The 21547-nt window shown below is 35.9% G+C and overlaps 1 protein-coding gene across 3 annotated transcripts in view; it reads left to right on the top strand.

Moving 5' to 3' along the window:
• ARHGEF28 (Rho guanine nucleotide exchange factor 28) overlaps positions 1 to 21547 on the top strand; it is a 160512-nt gene that overhangs the window by 117176 nt on the left and 21789 nt on the right. For 2 of the 3 annotated variants that reach the window (XM_088129801.1, XM_088129803.1), the window contains 17 exons: positions 1351 to 1498; positions 1587 to 1708; positions 2500 to 2640; positions 3385 to 3635; positions 4615 to 4737; positions 6081 to 6198; positions 7118 to 7372; positions 8758 to 8834; positions 10553 to 10731; positions 11385 to 11473; positions 11948 to 12130; positions 14787 to 14915; positions 15099 to 15181; positions 15427 to 15465; positions 15567 to 15614; positions 17063 to 17545; positions 18627 to 18924. In XM_088129801.1, coding sequence (XP_087985927.1) covers positions 1351 to 1498; positions 1587 to 1708; positions 2500 to 2640; positions 3385 to 3635; positions 4615 to 4737; positions 6081 to 6198; positions 7118 to 7372; positions 8758 to 8834; positions 10553 to 10731; positions 11385 to 11473; positions 11948 to 12130; positions 14787 to 14915; positions 15099 to 15181; positions 15427 to 15465; positions 15567 to 15614; positions 17063 to 17545; positions 18627 to 18924 — 2766 coding nt within the window. Of the gene's footprint in view, positions 1 to 1350; positions 1499 to 1586; positions 1709 to 2499; positions 2641 to 3384; positions 3636 to 4614; positions 4738 to 6080; positions 6199 to 7117; positions 7373 to 8757; positions 8835 to 10552; positions 10732 to 11384; positions 11474 to 11947; positions 12131 to 14786; positions 14916 to 15098; positions 15182 to 15426; positions 15466 to 15566; positions 15615 to 17062; positions 17546 to 18626; positions 18925 to 21547 lie in introns of those variants that run through there. The other variant, XM_088129802.1, reaches the window with a different exon arrangement.

Raw genomic sequence — 21547 nt, 5'->3', positions numbered from 1 at the left:
CAAATATTTTATGTGGCCTTTGGTATACTCTCAAAAGTTGTTACTGTTATTTTTAATCTGGTAGAAAGATTAAATTGTTAAATATGCCTAAAATAATTATATTAATAATTTTAATTGTAGTTAAGTTTAACTTATTTTAAATCAGATTTAGTTTTTGCCTTGGCTTCATTCATTTTTGAAAGTGTGGGTTGTGACATGCAATTCAGAGGCCTGTGATTGCCCTCAGTCCATTGTATACCTTAGCTCTAAATTATTACTTGGAAGGCTTTTTCCCCTTAATTTTGATTGAACCATAGTTTATCTACATACCAGAATCAAACTTTGAATTTAAACAGTATTTAAGGAAACTGGGCAGGTAATCTTTTTGAACAATTGTTAGTATATGAACTATTCAGAAAATCTGAAATTTGTGGAAGTTGACAGAAATATTAAGTGATTTTAAAAAATGTGAAATTGAATTCTGAAATTGGAGAGACTATGAAATATATGTTTTAGTAATCACAGACAGAGTTTAGGAGCAATATTATTCTTTTCATAAATCTAAAATATTACAATAATATTTGCAAATTATATTTCAATATACATCATTTTTAGTGAGACAATAATTAATTTTGTAGGATAAGATCCAAAGATTAATTCCACCAGTACCATCACCCTGGGTTGCTGTGGATATGCTTCTTGAGAAGTAATTATCCATGCTCCATGTTAAAAGATTTTTCAAAGTGATGTTGCAATTTGATATGTGTCTACTTAGATATAAATCTCATTGAATTCAGCAAGACAATTATTAGTAAGTTAGATTTAGAATTGCAGTTTGAATGTGGTTGCAAAGGTAGTTTATGGTGTGTCATTAATATATGTCAATCAAAAAATGCAATAGTTCAGCCTAAACAATTTTTTATTACCTTAGCTATTGTTTGCTGGAGGAATATAGGAAGCAGCTGTCATACATTTGGCCATCAAGCTCAATATTGTTTAGGCAGATTGGCAGTTGTTCTCCAGTATTTCTGAGACGAAGCTTTTCCAAATTATTTCTAACTAAAAATAAGACAAGCTGATCCTGGGATATTTCATGCATCTTTTGAAGTGAGCTTCAGCTCAGAAAGGTTATACATTTTAATAAAATTTGTTGTTAAGAGCTACCAGACTTCTCCTGATTTTTGGGATCTTTGGCATACAAGTTAATTGATTTTAATTGTTTTGTAAACTGTCCAGAGTCGTTCAATGAGATGGGCAGTAACAAATTCGAATAATAAATAAATAAATAAATAAATAAATAAGTGTTCAGCATGACTATCCCTAATACACTGATGTATTGTTAAAATCTAAACTATAATTTTGATTTTCCAGATCCATCATTCAGAGATACTCTACAGCCAGCATTCTTGACAACTCAGCCTTGTACCACAATTCCCATTGGAGTATCCACTCTGAAAAAAGAAGCATTACAGCAACAGCACTCCTTGTCCAGAAGTGTTCCAAGTACCAATTCTGAAAGGTAAACAGCATTCTCTGATGTCTTGCAGTTAAAAGAAGAAGCTATCCAAGTGAACCACAGTCTCTGTACAATTTTGTTTTATCCATAGAAAGTGTATGTCCTCGCTGGAGCCAGATACTAATACCAGCAGTTGGAGATCTAGGTCACACTCTGAAGAGCTGCTACAAACAATAGGGACTGCTTCATCTGTTGACTCTTTTATAATTGAAGGTAAACTGGGAACTCGGTGTGATACCATTCACATGCTGAAATATTGACATTATTAACAAGCAATATTGAATTATGCTACATTTTAAAAAAAACTAAAAGGGATTCATCTGTGGTCATGTTACGATCAGAAGCAAGGCTCAAAATTTAGAGGTCAGCATTCTGCAAGTGACCTAAACTCTTTTTCAGATATTTTAAAATGTTGAATGTTAGTTTTCAAAAGGTGACATTACTGTATTTGTTTAAGGTATCTTTTAAAAACTTAATGTGCAGTTGCCTGTATCACAGCAGCATTGTGCTCTTTGAGCAGGAACCAAATGAATGAAGCATTAGTTCCTTCATAAGTGTTCAGCAAAACTTTCCAATCAATGCCGTACAGATTACAAAGTAAAGAGCAGTAAAACTGGAGAGGGTTTATCATATTCTTGCCCTCTTATCTTGACAGGATTAAACCTTTTCCAGACTCAGTGACACCAACTGCATAAGTTTTTTTCTTATAGAGTACAACATTCTTGTTCCTTTCATTTTTAAAGTAATGTGTATCCCACTAAATGCTTCTATTTTTTTCTTTTTTTGAAATGGATTTCATGCTAAAGATACATAGAAGCAAGCATTATCAGGAATTGATAACCATGTCTCCTGATTCATAGTTGCAGTAGTATTTAGTACTCCTTAGGAGTACTAAAAATCAGCACATGAAGCAATCCTGGATTACATTTTAGATATTTAATTGGTATCTAACTTGCCTATGTTGTTGATATATTTAAGAATGACTTTTATTTTGGTTGCTGTAGATGATGTTGATGCCTCTTTATGGAGTGACCTCAGCACTGATACATTGGAATTTGAAGCAGAATCTTGGAGTCTGGTTGTAGAGCCTTGGTTTTGTAACCAACAAGAAAAGGATGTTATCAAGCGACAAGATGTAATCTTTGGTTAGTTTGCTATACTATCCTCTAGGTTTCTATATAGATAGTTGGACGTGAAAATATAAAACAGCCTTCCTTAATTTGATGCTCAGTAGATGTGTTGCATTCTGCTATCAGGGTGTGATAATAGAAGTTGTAGTCTAAAATATATGCTGGAATCAGAATCAGTAGTGGAATAAAACTAAAAAATGCACACTCAGATCTTTGTTTCTGTCTATATACCACTCTGAGGAAGTGAGAAGAGTTATGCTCCATTTGTATTTAACATGATCTCAGTTGTGCAGTAATTTGATAAAACTGCTATTTAATATTCCTAATAGATTTTAATCTAATAAGAATGTTTGGGCAGAATGGTAGGACATGCTGAACAGTGGAGAGCACTTCTGTTTAGGAGTATAGACAGACAGCCACCCCTTTTTCCAGTGCTGCCTGCTATTTTTCCCTTCCTTGTTTTTTGCCTAGCAGACTGTCATTATTTTGAGTGTATATTTAGGCCCTATGGGCTTTAATCCCCACCTTCTCGTTTCAATTCTTTTTTTCTTGCTAAAGATGCATTTATACTTCTGCACACCTTAGAGGTTCCCTAATGTCCTGAAACCCTCCCTCACTTGGGAATGGATCTTCGGTATACAAAAATTCTTTGTATACTGTGTATACCGTATATTTCTCTGTGTTGACACAGAGAAAGAATCCATTGTAAAATGTATCTACTGGGAGTTATTTAATTTTGTGGGGTGTTTTTTTTTGCAGAACTAATGCAAACAGAAGTGCACCACATCCATACCCTGTTCATCATGTCCAAAATATTCAGAAAAGGGATGAAAGAAGAACTACAGCTGGACCACAGCACAGTGGACAAAATTTTCCCTTGCTTAGATGAGCTGCTGGAACTTCATCAGCAGTTCTTCTGTAGGATGAAGGAAAGGCGACAAGTCTCAAGTCAGGAGGGAAGTGACAGAAATTTTATGATCAACAAAATTGGAGATGTCCTTGTGCAACAGGTAAAGCACTGAATCGAATTATACTTCCAACATAGTGTTTGTAAAGACACAGTCATTCTAAGAGAGCAAACTGGGTATCTGGATGTCTTAAGGCAGAGATGCTGAAACCTGCATTCAGGTAATCCTCGAGTTACGACCACTTGTTCAGCAACTGTTCAGAGTTCTGGCCATTACAACATCCCTGCGGTCATGTGATTGTGAGCCAGGCACTCAGTGCCCAGTAAGGTCACATGATCGTGATTTCCAATATTCCCTGCTGGCTTCCCACGAGCAAAGTCAATGGGGAAGTTGGTATGAAGTTGAAAATTGCCCCTCCTGCCCCTTTTTTGACTGCCTGTGTCCTGTGGTGCTTGTCCATGGCATCCCCCCACTCCCCTGTGGCAACCGCGTGCCCGCTTGTGCTCCAGAGCGCCTGTCCATGGCACTTCCCATGGCACTTGCACACCCATCCGTGCTCCAGAGCCCCTGCCTGCAGCATCGCCCTATCCACCTGTATCTCTCACCCACTGGCCCGGGACTCCTGCTTCTTCTCACTTAACGACCTGTGAGGTCCTGGAGTTAGGACAGCAACCAGGAGTGCCAGGATTGTCATCGCTAAGTGGTGTGGTCACATGATGTGCTTTATGACTGCATCGCTCAGTGGTGGAAATTCCAGTCCCAGTTGCCTTTGTAAGCTGAGGACTACCTGTATATCGATTTGTATGATCCTGGTCCAACCACTAATTTTGTAAACAGGCAAAAGAGTACTTCCTTTGCCAATATTTTCAAGGCATCTGAGATCACAAAGAGAATGTTTCCCTTTCTCTAGCAATTATGTGACATCTCCCAGTCCATGATGCTTCTCCAGTGCACCAAATAGATTGGTGGTGGAATTGGAGGTATCTGTTTGGTGAAGTGGGAGGATCAGTTTGCTTATGCATTCACTATACAGCATAGTGATAATCCACCAGTACTCTTTTGAATTGCTACTGGTTTTCAGTTTTCAGAAGAGAATGCAAGAAAAATGAAGACTATCTATGGGGAGTTTTGCAGTCATCAGAAAGAAGCAGTCAGCCTTTTTAAAGAGTTGCAACAAAACAAAAAATTCCAGAACTTCATCAAAGTAAGTTGATAATAGATGTTTTTGTTGCACAAAAGGTTACCTACTTTAGGAGAAATATTAAATATATCTACATGAGAGATGGTACAGCAAAGTAGCTTAGGATTCTAAATAAATAAATAGTTTCAAAATGGTTTCTCCCACTAGGTCTTAGTGCAGTATGACTGGTAACACAGACCTTCTTTACAGAATTGTAAGAGTTGCAAGTAGTTGATAATGATATTCAGTGCCACATAAGGAGTTTCCATTTATACAATAGAGTTTTCTTTCTTTTTGTTGAGATTTTCGAAGTGGAAAGTGAATCTCTAAAGAAAGGGAAAATCTGTTTCTCTAACAGTGTCTTATTCTGTTGTGGATAAGCAACATTACATTTCATCTAATGTAAGAAAAGTCTTTGAATGCTTTAAAGCAGAGCAATTGGGAGTCAGGCATTGTACAAATGGTATTGAATGAATGAATGAATGAATGAATGAATGAATGAATGAATGAATGAATTTTTATATTATGTTATTACTATATTATTACTACATCTTTTATAGAAGTTTTTTTAATAAAATAATTATAGACATAATTATTGATTTTCATTCCAAAAAGGGTTTATTATTAAAGCCTTATGAAATTAAGCCTTATGAAATAAAAAAGGACTATCTTTAGTGTTCCTGATTATTTGAATAATTAAAAAAAACAATTATATGCATTGGTTTATTTGCTGTTGGCTCAGGTTGATGAAATACCTAGTTACAAATAAGGTAATAATATACCTATTCCAATCCAATAGGAGGAGCCCACTGTAGATATAAAAGATTTTTATTTATATAAATATAACAATATATTTGTTAGTATTTTCTTTTATTGTCTCTACTGAATGTTCAGACCACCTACAGGCTCTTGTGATTCATTGGAATGAGGAACCAGCAACATCCATGGGGGGAGACAAAAAAATCAAGGTGGCAGTCACAGCAGCACAATTGAAGCCCTACCCCTTTGTATGTGTGTGCAACGTTGATGAGGTTTTGATAGTGTGTGCACAAAAGAGATGAGGTTTTGATAGTGCTGCTATTACAGCCATCTTGACTTTTTTTTTACCACCCCATGTGACCCCCTTTAGCAGACACCACTGTAGACAACTTACTGAAAATTATTATAAAATTCCTTAGCCTGTTGCCTGCATCAGCCATATAAAGTGGCAAAATGAAGTGAATAATACTTTATATCAAATGGATTCAAGCAGGAGGAAAAAAAAAATAGGAGATTCTCTTCCATCACTCAGGCAGAGAGACTTAAAATCTAAATGACATATCTAGCAAATCAGGGCTGTGTGTTAAAAGTTAAATTTCTTCTTAAAGCTGCGGAACAGTAATCTTTTGGCCCGGCGTCGAGGAATCCCAGAATGCATTCTGCTTGTCACTCAAAGAATCACAAAGTACCCAGTTCTAGTAGAAAGAATATTACAGTATACCAAAGGTAAGCAGTAATTTTGTACCTGTTTCATGAATAAGTCTTATGGTATATATATTTAACTAAATAACATCAAAACATCAACAGTATTTTTAAAATTTTCTAATAAAAATATTTCTTTTTAAAAAGTCAGTAATATTTTTAATGTGTTTTCAGATAGTTCATTCTACAAATAACCTCTTTTGTTATAAGTGAAAAGGAGATCTGTTCCATATGGTATACTCCTCCCCCCTCTTTTATTGTTTTTTATTGCATGAGTACAACAAAATAAGCAGAATACTAAAAAACTCACACGGTAAATTCCTAATCTTGTAAAAAGTGTTAAAGGGCTTATACTGGCCCAAACAAGGGCATACCTGGTAGGGATTCTAGTTTGGACCTGATGTCCAAACAGCCTGGGCATTCAGGTTGGGGAAGGCTGTTGTAGCTAATCAATGGCCCAGTGAGGGTTCTTAGGAAGCCCTAGTCCAGTGGAGAGAGAGTGAACAAAGGTGTGGGTAGAGGAGGAGATGGTGGGAGGAAATGGAAGAGGAAGCACGTATGATTATGATTCCAGGTGCTGTACTCTAAGAGCTCATGGCCCTAGCAGAACAATGCAGCAAATCTAGCATTACTGGCACATGCCAATACGGGAGTACTAAGTGTGGCAACACCATGGATGAGTCTTCTGAGCAATAAAGGTTGCTAAATGAGGACTACCTGTACGAGTTTTCATGTTTATGCTTTTCTCTCAAAACTTACAAGAAAGCAGCAAAGCTAGACTTTTAATTAGTATTTTGATTTACAGAATTCCATGGGCCATGAACCATTCACAAAATAGATTTGAAAATAATACCTTGGTTATTTTTTATGAAAATCCATTCTAAGCATGTAAGGAGAAGGGTTTTCCTTGGCTAACAATATGCATCTCCTTGTTTTTATACAGAAGGAACTGAAGAACACCAAGATTTGTGTAAAGCCCTTAACTTTATCAAGGATATGATTGCAGCAGTTGATTTGCAAGTCAATGAATACGAGAAGAAACAGAAATTGCTGGAGATTCTTAGTAAAGTTGAAAATAAAACATATACCAAACTGAAAAATGGACATGTTTTTAGGAAACAAGATTTGATCAAGAAACAGAGGACACTTTTGTACGAAGGCTTAGTCTACTGGAAAACAGCTACAGGACGTTTTAAAGGTTATTGAAATTCAAATTCCTTGTATATTTTCAGTAGTGCATGATGTTCTGTTTCTTTGTACTTTTCAAAAGAAAGTTTTTTTTTTACAAATGGGTAAGTTACTAAAGATATGGAAAAAAAAATACCTTAGAGTATAGATTGGATGATAAAAGCATTTCTCTCTATATCTTGACTAAGTTTATGGTCTTGGTATTTTCTCTCACTGATTTTCCCCAGAGTTAAGTTTGTTTGATCACTTATTCCCTGTCATAAGAAATCAGTTTATCTGACTGTAACACATCCAACATCAACAATCTGTTTTCTAATATAGTATGAGATCACATTAGAACATTAAGCCTGTTCAAATGTTAGGTGTAAAATGATACCTTCAAGATAAATTTATCTCATCAGCCTAATGAAGTACATTATAGTAAAGAACAACAGAAGCACATTAAGAAAATAATAAAAATCAAGTGCATAATAAAAATCAAGTGCATAAGTTAACACTAAAATACAGTAGCAACCTTACATTCAAATTATATGATCAAAATCACTCTAAATTAAGATGCTAACATAGAATCACCATGTGTGTGCTGTGTAGGCAGCCCTCCCTGGTGAGACTATTGCAGAGGCAAAGTGCCTCCTGCCAAAAATTTCTCCTGTCACCATTTGGTGCACCTTGAATATTGAAGGATTATCTGGGAAAGGGTCAAAGTAAAGATTTTAATGGATAGGCAGACTGAAGCAAGTGAGGTGGTCCAGCAACTAGATGAACTGGCTGTTTTACCCTGACTCTTGTACAGGTAGTCCTCATTTAGCAACCACAGTTGGGACCAGCAACTTGGTCGCTAAGCGAAGTGGTCGCTAAGTCAAGCTGCGACTGTGCTTATGATCTTACTTCAGCTTTCCTTTGCTTTACAGACCTGTGAAGGTCGTAAATGCGAGGATTTAGTCATCACCAATCATAACTGTGAACGGTAAAGTTACTTTATCATTACCATCGTAACTGCGAACGGTTGCTAAACAAGGCAGTTGCTAAACAAGGACTACCTGTATTAAAATATAAAATGTAAATCAAAAATTCCTACCTAAAGTGAAGAAATATATTGAAGTAATTTTTGGCATTCTTTGAAAATACTGCTGATGATAAATCTATGCATGTCAATCTTTCATTGAATACAAACCAGTGAGCTCTAATCTGGAGCCTCAGAGAAAGTTGTGCCCACCTCATCAGTTCAGTAACTGTTTTCATAGGATGCCCCATCCTAATCTCTTCATCTGGTGAATCTGTGAGGGTTGGATTGTGATGTGAATGTTTTTAAAAATTTGCATTTATTTTCATTCTATTTGTTTGATATGATATAAACTATTACTCTATAATATTGATTTCCTTTCTTTTTCAAAGATATTTTAGCTCTGCTTCTAAATGATGTGATGTTGTTTTTACAAGAAAAAGATCAGAAGTATATATTTGCAGCTGTTGTAAGTATGAATGTTTAAAAATTCTTTGGATTACCTTAATTGAGAAATTGTGTAAATTGTAAATGTTTTCTATATAGCATAAAATGATACATGTTGGGACCTTATTCAGTCAAAATTAAGCACTTTAGGCTGCAATCCTGTATCTGTAAATTTATACAGACTGCTGTTGAAATCAATGATTTCATTGCAGGTTAGGCAAAAAGACTAATAAATTTTTAACTGAATTGATACATCCTGATCAGGCTGGATTTGTCCTGAGAGATAATGCTTGATATATTTTGAATGCTATTTACAATATAAACCATAAAAGTAAGAAACTGGCCATGGCTTTCTTATATGTGGAGAAAGTTTTTGATAATTTGGAATGGCCTTTTATATTTACAACTCTGGAAAAGATTAACTGTGGCATGAATGTTTGTACATGTATATAGAATATTTATAAAAAACAAATGGCCAAGATTATCATTATCAACAGGCTTTTGTGAAGCAGAAAAAGTACTATAGTGAAAGGAACAAGGCAAGATTACACTTTTTTGCTTTCTTTACTTCTACTGGCAAAGAAGATAAAACAACAAAATAATGTTTCAGGAAGTAACCAAACAGAAATATGAATTAAAATCATACACAAATGATATTGTACTTACAGTTACCCACCCAAAGGATTCTTTAGAACTGATATTGGAATATATTCAGAATTCATTTGTGGATATCAGATTAATGAATAATTAATCTCATCATGACTCAAATGATGACATGAAATGCATTTGAAGATGAAAAACAGTATTTACAGCAAATAATGTGTTTCAATGTCACTGTCAAAAAATAGGTATTTGGCAATTTCTTTAACAAAAAATAATAAAGACTAATTCAAAGCAATCATTTCCAGGCTTGGAAAAGTCTAATGGTAGACATCTTAAGATGGAGAAAGTTGAAACCTGGTTAGGAAGAATTGCAATGTAAAAATGAATATGTTATCAAGGTTCAATTTTTGAATGATCCCAATAAGAATTGAAGGGAGCTTGCTGGGCCTGGCTGGGGAGGAGGCAGCAGGGTGGAGCTGGCAGTTCTTGCAGGGCAGGAGAAGTGTGAGGTCCTCACTTAATGACAGCGTGGTCCTTGCCTGGCGGCTGCAACCAAGACTACCAGAACTGCTGTTGCTAAGCGATGCAGTCACGTAATATTTCGCCTAACAAACACTTTGCTTAGCAATGGCAATTCTGGTCCCAATTCGGGTAGTTAAGCAAGGACTACTTGTATTTGAATATGTAAATTTTTATCAATGTCATTTCAAAATGCTAATTTTAGAGTGCTATTAAACCTCATCTTTATTTACAACTTGCCTTTTTAAAATCTTTTTTCTTGCTTCTTTTTCTGATTAACTTTTTAAGTTTAATAAATCGTTTAATAGATGAACATTTATTCAATAAAATAAACATTTTATTAACATTAAACAATAACATAAACATTTAAAATACAATGTTATAATAAAATAAAAATATATTATAAATTATTTATTTATTATTATGTATTTATTATATTATAAAATAAAATATATTATTTTATATAATAAAATAAACATTTAATGAATGTTTTTTAAAAGGAAAACATCATAATTTTCAATTATTCTGGCTTATTGTTACACTGAAATAATTTAATTAGGTGGTCACTCAGTTCCTTTGACTCAGAAGACGTTGTGATTTGTCATTTATTCTGTATAGGACCAGAAGCCTGCTGTTATAGCTCTTCAGAAACTTATTGTCAGAGAAGTAGCCAATGAAGAGAGAGGGATGTTCTTGATTAGTGCATCCTCCACAGGACCCGAGATGTATGAAATTCATACTAGTTCTAAAGAGGAGCGCAGTCACTGGATGAGGCAGATTCAAGAGGCAGTGGAAAGGTACATCCTAGAACATTGGCTGTTGCTTTTTAATCCTTTATTTTAATCTAAAATTCTCCTTAGAAATGATTGTTAACTATATCCTATCAAAGTATCATATACATGATAAATCTTGAAAACATACAGATTCGAAGTTACATCCACTGAGATTTTGGTATACGTGACTCATATTGCCTCTTGCTGTCAGCAGTGGCTCTTGTAAGATGAAGTTGTACATCTTCCCAGGTTGGGCTATTTGGGATAATTATATGGCTGTTTGAATTGGGATCTGGCTTGTAAAGCAACTGCTCTGCTAGGAGGGACAGTAATATGAGGCACCATCTTTGTTGCTGTTCAGTGTCATTCGTAAACGCTTAGATATATGATGACATTTCCAGCCCAATTCTTAACGATTTTTCAAGTAGATGGTAGCCAGCTGCTTAAACTGCAATCTTTATTTCTGTTTAACATTTCTTAACAGGAGACAAAATGTGGAAAGAAAGTATATCTGCTAACCTCATCAAATTATAAATCTCTATAATAACCCCATTAAATTAGCCCTATTAAATTAGTATGACTAAAGTTGACATTTCCAAATGGATTCTTGTGTATAATGTCTTATGAAGAAAGATAAGATTGCCTTAATCTGTTTTGTTTATATGGCATCACTGAAGTTGTCCAGAAGAAGAAGGCAAAATGGGTGAATCTGATGAGGACCGAAAAATAACTGAAGCCAGAGCAGCCAAAATTCAAAAATGTCAAGGTATGGTGTAATGTTTTCTGGCACTTTAAAAACTAATGCATTCATTCCACTAGAGTGGACACGATCCTAAAAAAGAATGTTTGTGTGTAATTATTCACATGCTGTTGCCTCTGATTTAAAGTTTGATAGTTTTAAACATTATACTTCAATTCTGAGGAAGTCTGAATTGTGTTTCCTTATTAATAACTATTGAATGGAACTATTTACAGGCCATCTTGTAACAAGGATCCTTAGCCGCCTCCTCCTCCTCCATAAGACATTTTTATAAACAGTCAGTGCATTAGAACTTCCCACACAGCACTGTTTCCTCATTGTGAAGTACTATGTGACTATAACCTGTACGTGGATGCTTCACTAGGGTGGGGCTGCATACAACTCATAATACGAAAACCAAATTTGTGGATAATTATGGTTCCAACATAAGTAATAATTACAATAACGATGGCTTAATAAGAGTGCGGTTTTTTTGCATAGTGCTCTTGAATAATCAGGATCAGCAGATCTGTAACTACTTAGAAGATAAGCTTAATATCTATGCAAAGCTTGGAAATATGAGTGGGTTTGAAGAAGTTCATGTGGAACCACATCTCCTTATTAAACCTGACTCTGGAGAAACTCCTCAAGTGGCCTCACTTCTGGCTGCAGCTCTCAAGGAAGGTAAGTCTGTGTCTACACCAAAAGTATTCTTTCCAAGGATGTGTCCTCCCCTCTGCCCTTTGTCTCACTTCTTAGTATTCCAATTCATCTCAGATTTAAAAAGTTTGGAAGCAGGCACTCATAATTCTCCCCTCATCTCAGAAAACATGATCATACTAGCTCCAAGGTTCTTCTCAGGCAGAATCCCTGCTTGTAAAATTACTAACTTTTTGTGTGGGGGACTTCCAAAGCCACAGAGGAATCTGTCAACACAGACTGCCCCATTCTCAAGGAGCCAGCCACTGTGGAAAAGGGTACGGTTGTCTTAAAACTTTACTGTATGGAACTCTTAGAAGGATTTTTATGATCTAACTAGGAAACCCTATAAGTGACTCCAGGCTTGTGCTGAGGAAACTAGTTTGGGCCTTGGCTACTGGATTGCTCTCCATGGCCTTCTATCTGAAATTCAGAACGTATAGGCTACATGTACCCTGTGCCTCCCTTTTTAAGCCCCTCCAAGGAAACAAAATTAATAAGACATGTTAAGCCTTATTAATTTGTGCACCTAAAAAAGAGATGGGGAAAAGCAGACTCCAAAATAAGGCATACATCCCAGAAAAGCCCACCTTGCCTATTTGTGTGATAGTAAGACATTATTATTGTACCATTATGCCTTTGGCTGCTGAAAATAATCCTGAAACAAAAGCCAAGATTGACCTCCCCCCCTCCCCCCCCCTGATTTACCTGGTACTCATAAAACTAACCAAGATCTTCAACCTTGTTATCTCAAACTTATATTCTGGTTGTGCAACTGATAGGACACCACTAACCAATAAAATACACATTTCTGTTGCTTTGGATTGCATTTATGTTGATATGTGTGAACTAGGATAATCTTCATAGGGTCCTCTAGATATTTTAAACAATGGTACATTTGCTGATATTACTAAACTGTTCGTGAGTTCTCTTTTTTCCTTTAAAAAAGATACTTGTATATTGTGGCCTTTCAGTCCCTTTGCTTCTAGAAACATCCTGCCCTGCATACTTCACATACCTCCAACAAGCTCTGTTAGGTCTTCTATTATACGTTCATTGTCTAATTACCTGAAGATTGTTAGGCTTCCTGAGAGTCTTGCTTAATTATAGATTACAGCAAATATTCCCATATTTTCAAGCCACTTTAATGATTACATTTAATTCAAGTAAATAGGCATGATATTCTCTCCTGTCTTTGTACTGTTGTCTCTCCACACAAACCTAGAAAGCAGTTACTTTGATAGCAGAGCTACCAAATTAGACTCAGGATCTTTAGGATCTTAGCATATAACCCTAACAACTTGGGTTCAAATTACTTGGAGATCTCCTACTCTGATATGGATCTGGGTGAGCACAGAGTTCATCAGAAAATGTCTTGCTGTTCCTACTGGGACCTGCATCCTGCCTTCCAGTTATTACACCAATGTTGTCCAAACTTGGCCATTTTAAGATGAGTGGACTTCAACTCCCAGAATTCCCCAGCCAGCCATGCTGGCTGGGGAATTCTAGGAGTTGAAGTCCACTCATCTTAAAGTGGCCAAGTTTGGACAACACTGCATTACACAGAAAGAGGCCTTCCTATGGGGATGGTCATGGTTTGGATGGTTTTCCCTCCTGGAGGCAGGGTGGTTTGTTTTAGTCAACAATTGAAGATTGGTCTTACCACTCCCCTCTTTGAATTATTTATATTATAGAATTATTCTATATTATTTATATTATAGAAACTTTGAAGGTTTAAGCATTTCTAGGTGTTTCATTGTTGACATGTTAATATTACATGGTTAAATTTTAATAGCTTTTTTAAAAAAAATGCATACCGAAATGAGTCATTTGAACTTTATTTCTTGTGATGAAGATTGTGATGAAGATCGTTCATTGCCAACAGACCTGATGTCCCTCCCCAAAGAGGTGTTTTTAAATAGCTGTCATACCCCTTATAGACCAGCCAAATCTGAACCAAATTGTTTTTATTTATTTATTTATATATCAAATTTGTCACCCCCATCTCTTTAAAAAGTGACTGGGCGGATTACAGAAGAGATAAAATCAATTAAAATACAATATAAAATAGTCTTAAATAAGTAATAAATTCCAAGGAATGATAAAATTGGCGAACAGCTCAAATTACTGTTCCCAAATTAAGAAGGGCCTTAACCTTGGTGCAGTTCAACGTGCTTCCAACAGCAGTCTTAGAGAGGTGATACAAAGACATCCTATTTAAATTCAGACTTGGCCCATGTGAAGCACTGATTGAAACCACCAAACGTGTTATTATACTGTCTATTTTACGTTGACACTTGCTGTGAGCTGTTAACCCCACATCTAATTAAATATCCTGGTCACTCTGACCAGTTTTACTTAATTTTTTTACTTTCAGATTCAAACAATTCCATTTCTTTAAGCGTAGCTAAATTTTGTCATGTTATATGTAAGAAGCACAGCATTTGTTTAATTGATCTGTTTACCGAATTAATATCAGTTTTGTGTACATAATGTGTTTTATGGGTTGGTCATTGACCACAATAAAAATTCTTCTCCTTCTTCTCCTTCTCCTCCTCCTCCAGCAGTATTATAACTTTTATAAGGATTGCTGTTTACTTCATAGGCACTAAGAACACCTAAATGTTTGCTTTTGTTGCAGCGGAAAACCTTCATACAGCAGTAGCGTTACTGCAAATGAAAGACACAAGCCACTCAAAGGAAGAGAATGTGGGAGATTCAAGTTTGGCAAATCTTAGTGAAACCGAAGTCTGTGAACCTTTCATTGATTGTTAGTAAGAACTAGTATTTTTAATTGTCCACTGTTTAGATATGTACCATGATTGTCAATTTAGTGTTTTTCAAAATATAAAGAAAGATACTTCCTAGAAGAATTAGATACATCATCCAGTACTTGCATGGAAGAGAATTTTTAAATCTAAGTAATATTTTTCCTGTTGGTTTTAATCTCTAGGTACAGAACTGAAGGTAGAAAAAGAAACTTGTAATTCTGACACGCATGATGAAAACATAGCAGAAGTGGATATGCTAGACCAGGTACTGTACATTCATATACACCTTGCATTATCCAGCACTAAATTTAGTCATTTACCTATGGATATTCCCTTTTTTGTCTCTACTTCCACTTTCTCTAGTTTTTATGCCATTCTTTGCTCAAAACTGCCATTAAATAGGTGCTTAAAAACATTTGTAAATAGCAAACGTTTTAGATAATTTCCTAGATCCACCAGACGGTGGCGGTGTAGTTCTACAAATAGCCTAACGTAATTGTATGTTTGTAGGAAGGAAACACCTGCTTTTCTGCTTCTACACAAACTGAGGTAAGTTGGTCCTGTTACAGTGATCTATTACTACTCTGTATTCTAACTTTATTACATTTTGTAATTTTTACCTCATCCTCAATGTTTTCTTTCTTCCTTAGATTGTACAGACTATCCAGAATTTAACACGGCTCTTATACAGCATTCAGGTGATTATTGCTTTGTCAAGTTAATTGGTTTTTGTAAACTGTATATTCAGCAGCTCACAGATTTTCAGATTTTCAAAAAACTGTTAACAGTTTAGCAGTCTCTTTATAAAAATCTTATCTGAATGTTATCCTATTCTTTGAAAAATTGTGTGGATTAACTGCTGATAGCTGGAAAGTGCCATGTAGTGATCCATATTAGTTACAGCATTTAGCAGACAGAGCCTGCACCATCATTGGTTGTCTTTTTGTGTTGTCTTTGTTGTTGGATGTCACATATGGAAAAAAAATCTAATATAATTTAAATGTCAATGTAGCATTTTTCTGCTAAAGTACATGATTGATTGACCATGACTGAGGTGACCGGCCTCTGATTTGTCTCAACTGCAACTCTAATGTCTAAAGTTAGTGGTTCTTCTTGGAGAATGTTCAGAGGACATTCTGAATGGAGACTGAACGTCATGACTGTATTTATTGTCCTTATTAAAATAACAATATACAATAAGACTGTGGAGAGGAATAAATTCTATAAAATGTCATTCAGGATTATAAAATTAAGCATACTTAAATTTCAGCTCAGCAAACTCATCTCATGTAGACAGAAAGAATGATCAAAAATAACTCTGTGAAGCCCAGAAACAAAACTGCAAAATCAAATAATAGAATACCTTTATTAAAGCTGGCTGAAATGATAGAAGAGTGACCAAACTCCTAGGTTTTTTTAAAGCTCACTGTTTGGGAATTTGATTGATTAAGTATGTGCTATCAAGTTATTTTTGACTCCTAGCAACCACATAGATAGAGTTTCTCCATTATTGGGAATTTGGACCAGTTCTAATAAAGGTACATTCTAATGAATTGTGGTTTTGGGAATACAGTGTTTTCAGAGTTTATCTTCAACCAGTAACAATCATTCTGTATGTGTTGCTCTGAATGGAGCTATTTGGAAAGGCCCCTATGCCTAATGCCTACAATTCTTACAGCTCTCACTAGTCTGCCCAAGTGCTATGTCCTGACCGTAGAGCTTAGACAGTGCATATGGGTGCAAGCGTCCTTCAGATAATGTGATTCCAAGCCTAAAATATTTATTCTAAAAGGTGGTAGAAGGGATTCTAAGATTAGAGCTGGGATATATATATTTTTGAGACATGTATTCAGACCACTTCCTATCTCACTTGGAATATCTTTATTCTTAGATAAGCCAGAATTTGTAAAATTGTGAGGTATAGTGAGCCAAAAACCTTGACATTAATCATAGGTCTAGTGCAGAAAATGAACACATATTATTATCTGAAAATGGAAACAGTACGTTAAATGAATAAAACAAGAAGTGTATTATCTTAGATTTGCACGTGGAATTTTTTTTAAGGCTGTTAAGCACTAAATGTTGATATTTTATAAAACAAATAGAACTGACAGAAATTGTTACCACATTTTGTTTTGATGAAAAGGCAGCCTTGACTATCCAGGATACTCACATTGAGATCCATAAGCTGCTTCTGCAGGAACATGAAAGATCCAGCTTGAGTCACAGCCCACATAGCACTTTTTTCCTCGAACAAGAAAAACACCGAAACTTTAAATCAAAGGAAGAATTTGCAAATATTCATAAACTCCAGCACCAGTTTCAGCAAGAGCAGCAACGATGGCACCGTGAGTGTGAGCAACAGCAACAGGAGCATGAGACAAGAGAGAGCAGGTTGCTGGAGAAGGAGAAAGAGTGCTTTAGCCAAGAAGAGTTGCTTTGCAAAAACTGGGAAGAGCTGGATAGCCAATTGCAAGATTACCAACAGAACCTAGAGAGACTCAGGGAGAGTCAAAGGATGGTGGAGAAGGAACGGGAAACCGTCAAGCTGCAGCAAAAGATTCTGCGCCACTGGAAGCACAGCCATCAAAGCAATCTGCCAACAGTCATCTCATCAGGAAACAATGAGGTATGCAGTATTTCCAAACATTGTTCAACATATCTAGGACTTGGTGATCTCCCCCATATCCCACCTGAGGTAGTCCAGTTTGATGAGCCCTGTGCTAACACATGAGACTGAGAGCTAGCAAAGAACCCAATGGGTTTATGGCTGAGATAAGATCTGAACCAGGGGCTTTCCAAAGTTCTGCTCTATTCATGTTTCTCAGAAAAAGAAAAGATAAAGATTGATGGAAGATTAATAACTTCTGATGAGCATTCATACTACTGTTTACTAGAGATACTGTTCTATAGACTTTACCTTTTACTTCTGATGGGCCACTCAGGGTGACCAGGAGTGTCTAGAAATTGATAATAACATATGGGAAGGAGGCTGTTGGCAGTGGAGGACCACACAGGGAAAACAAGGGCATTATACATTATTCAATAGAGGAATGTATGAAGTCCTCACCCTGAATGTGCCTTTGTGGTCTTGCCTATAATATGCAGTGGGAAGTGAGGAGTGCAACTTATGATTATTAGTATTTAACCACAGGAAGTGTCAGCCAATGGAATGAAGATAGCAAAATTTGTTATGTTTTAGAGTTTTCATAGTTTATAGACTATAATTTAAGTATAGTGCTTTGTCATTTATAGGCTATAATTCTACTTACATAATGTGAGAAGCAGGATAATCTCAAAATTAGCTTCTTTTTAAACAGCAGACAAAACATAGACAAGTAACAACAATCTATTGTAGTGCTTGCTTATTGGAGAAAAATATAGCACATATTTTTCAAGAGGAGAGAAAAAATAACTAAGAACTGTTCCAAGGCATGCCTCCCTCCCTCCCTTCCTCCCTCCCTCCCTCCCTCATCAAGTGAAGATTTTTAAGTGTTAAATTATTTTTTTTCCACAAATCATACATTGCATGAACTTGCTGCACTGCTCTTGATTCTCATCTTGGCAACAGATGAATGAGTTTTTCTTCTGAAATATACTTTTTTGTTGAAAGCTAGTTAATTACTTCAAGATATAGGACAGAGATCTATGCTGCCAAGAAATGATAAAGCTTTGGCCTGCTTAGACTTCCTTTGTATTCTTGTGTACAGATCATGGGACCTCTTCATTTGGACAGTTTTTGTGGTGAGAATTCAGTCAACATAAAAGAAACCCTAGTACAGATGTCATTAAACCACCTCAACAGATCAAATTCTCTAGCTTACCAAGACTGTGGGCATAGTGTAAATTTGACAGATTCAGAGTTACCAAGGAGAACTGAAAATCAGGTCAACTTCAACATGGATATTTCTTGTCAGCAAGCATTCCCTGCTGATCTCTCAAAATCGACGGGACTCTGCCATCATACTACTACTTCCAACACAAGTCAGTCAGATGCTTGTAACAATCGTAAGTTATAAATCAATACCTATATCTAGTAAATAACATAGACAAGAAGTAAAAATGGTCTTTACTTTAGACGGGAAGTAAAGTCTGTTTTCTTCTGGGTATTCTTATCTATTGACAGAAAGCTTCTGGTCTTTATGCTATTAAGGTAAGTTGTTGTTGTTGTTGTTCAGTCGTTAAGTCGTGTCCGACTCTTCATGACCCCATGAACCATATCGTGCCAGGCCTTCCTGTCCTTCACTTCCTCCCTGAGTTGGCTCAGTTTCATGCTCATTGCTTCAGTGATGCTATCTAACCATCTCATCCTCTGCTGTCCCCTTCTCTTTTTGCCTTCAGTCTTTCCCAGCATCAGGGTCTTTTCCAAAGAGTCCTCTCTTCGCATTAGGTGACCAAAGTATCTGAGCTTGAGCTTCATTATCAATCCTTCCAATGAGCAGTCAGGGTTGATTTTCTTTAAGATTGACTGGTTTGACCTCCTAGCAGTCCAGGGTACTCTTAAGAGTCTTCTCCAGCACCACAGTTCAAAGGCATCAATTCTTCGGCGCTCGGCCTTCTTTATGGTCCAGCTCTCACAGCCATACATTGCTACTGGGAAAACCATAGCTTTGATTATGCGGATCTTTGTCGGCAAGGTGATGTCTCTGCTTTTTTTTTTTTTAAAAGTAAGGGGAAATATGAAAAATATCAGCTTATTTTAAGATACCAAAAATTGATGTATTGCCCCTCAAATCCAGAGGGTGGCAGAAGGAAATGTGCAAGCAGCCTACTTTCAAAGTTTGGGATGTTTGCTCATCCGGTTTCTTCAGGGAGGTGTCCTCTAGTAAACAAAGTAATCAATACCTTATCTAAGTATATACAGTAGCAAACCATTGGGTGCCAGGAGCTGGATTTGGATATATCTGCTTTTATTTTTTTTGCTATGTGTAGTGCAGTGCAAATCAGGCATTGCAAATCTCTGTGTGCCAAGGCTTTCTCATCACAAAACAACCTTGGCAACTTGGTCCAAGATGATAAAATCTAAAATCAAATGCAAAGCTGCACATGTAACCAAAGTCAACCACTCAGTTCTGGATAAGTATGTTCAGATATTTTATTTCTTATATAGAGCATTGGAAACCCTTTTTAAAAGAATAATCACAGTGAGTGACAAAGTTTTTTGAAAAAGAGTAAGGCCTTCATTTATAGCCTAATATGTCTTAGGTTGTTACAACACAGAATAAAAATTTGGGTAATATCCAGTGGTGTCACTCTTCCACAAGTATCAAAGCCAATACTTTGATTCAACTTGCAAGCCATAGTACAAGTGGTGGCTTAACTCATGACAGTTTCAGTTAGATCAAGAGTGGGACAACAGAAATTAGAAATTGGTTCAGGATATCCTTGCCCTCTTCCTTCTCCCAACGAGCCCCAGGAATCATTCAAGATTGGTGACATTTAGGCCTTTGGATACATACTGCATTATGTGCATTAGTTCTGTATGCAGTTGTCTACAGTTACAGAAACAACACATTTTCCAGCTGTGAAATTCTGGGTGCAACTCATGAAATGGTTCTTTAACAATTATATTAGAATTAATATATTGGAAGTCTTTTTTTTTCTTTTTTCTTTACTTTTCACAATTTTGAATACAGTTGAATGTTATTGTCTGAGTGACAGTGTGGTAGGTATCATAATTGCATTGGATTTCTGTTTTATTTCTAGGAAGTTACAGTGGATGTTTAATCAGAACAGACTGCAATAATTTAGGATCCCTTACAGAATTTTATTGAGATTTGATATGCATAGGGACACATATAAAAGGACTCCCGTAGTATCAATCAATTTGTTGAAAAAAATAAAATAATGAGATTCTATGAATTTAAAATGTTTAACACCTTTCAGGTTTTATAGAGTGCCAAATATGTTACACTGTGTAGTCTCATAAATATCCTGCCTTCTCCAGAAATCTCAGTCCAGGGAAACCTGTAAGAAAATGCAGATACTTAGAGATGGGAGCATTTTATTTGCTTCATTATATGCATATATAGAATTTTGATGGATTTTGACTATAAGATCTTTAATTGAGAATTTAAAGGTGGTGGTTCCCTTAATTGTCAGTTGTTGGTTTTGGTGGATATGCTTTACAAATGGCCTTGAGGCAAGTTCCCACAAATGCAAAACCCAATACTAGATATTACACGCTTTGTAATAAAGGCCTGTCAGTTAACTTAAGTACAGGAAGAAAATGATTGAGAGAAATTACATTCATGCTAGGCTAATCGTTGTCTTCTTTTATGTAGATAAATTAACAGCCAGTTGTTTGGATAATTAGAACAGGAAGGAAATTAAAGCTTACATCACTGTGTCTTAAATGTTCTGTTCAATTAAGTCAGGTTAAATGCTCAATAGGATGACTGGATACTTAATAAAGACATGTACAGAAAAATATATAGCTTATGTACAGTTAAGCAAAGTAGAAATTGCTATTTTTAAATTGCTAAAGGAGCAGCATTTATTGTAAATGGTACATTGCTCTTTAGATGTTTATGAATAAAGTGTAACTCATGAACCCGGAGCTAGGTTTAGTTTCCTGGGAATATTCTTAATGGGATCCTAAATTTGAATGTCTGAGTAGCAGTCTCTCACT

Source organism: Python bivittatus, unplaced genomic scaffold (genome assembly GCF_059951505.1).
Source record: "Python bivittatus isolate LINGU-HERP-01145 unplaced genomic scaffold, Pbiv_v1 ctg000850_np1212, whole genome shotgun sequence".
NCBI lineage: Eukaryota > Metazoa > Chordata > Lepidosauria > Squamata > Pythonidae > Python > Python bivittatus.
This window is presented reverse-complemented; position numbering and strand designations above follow the sequence as displayed.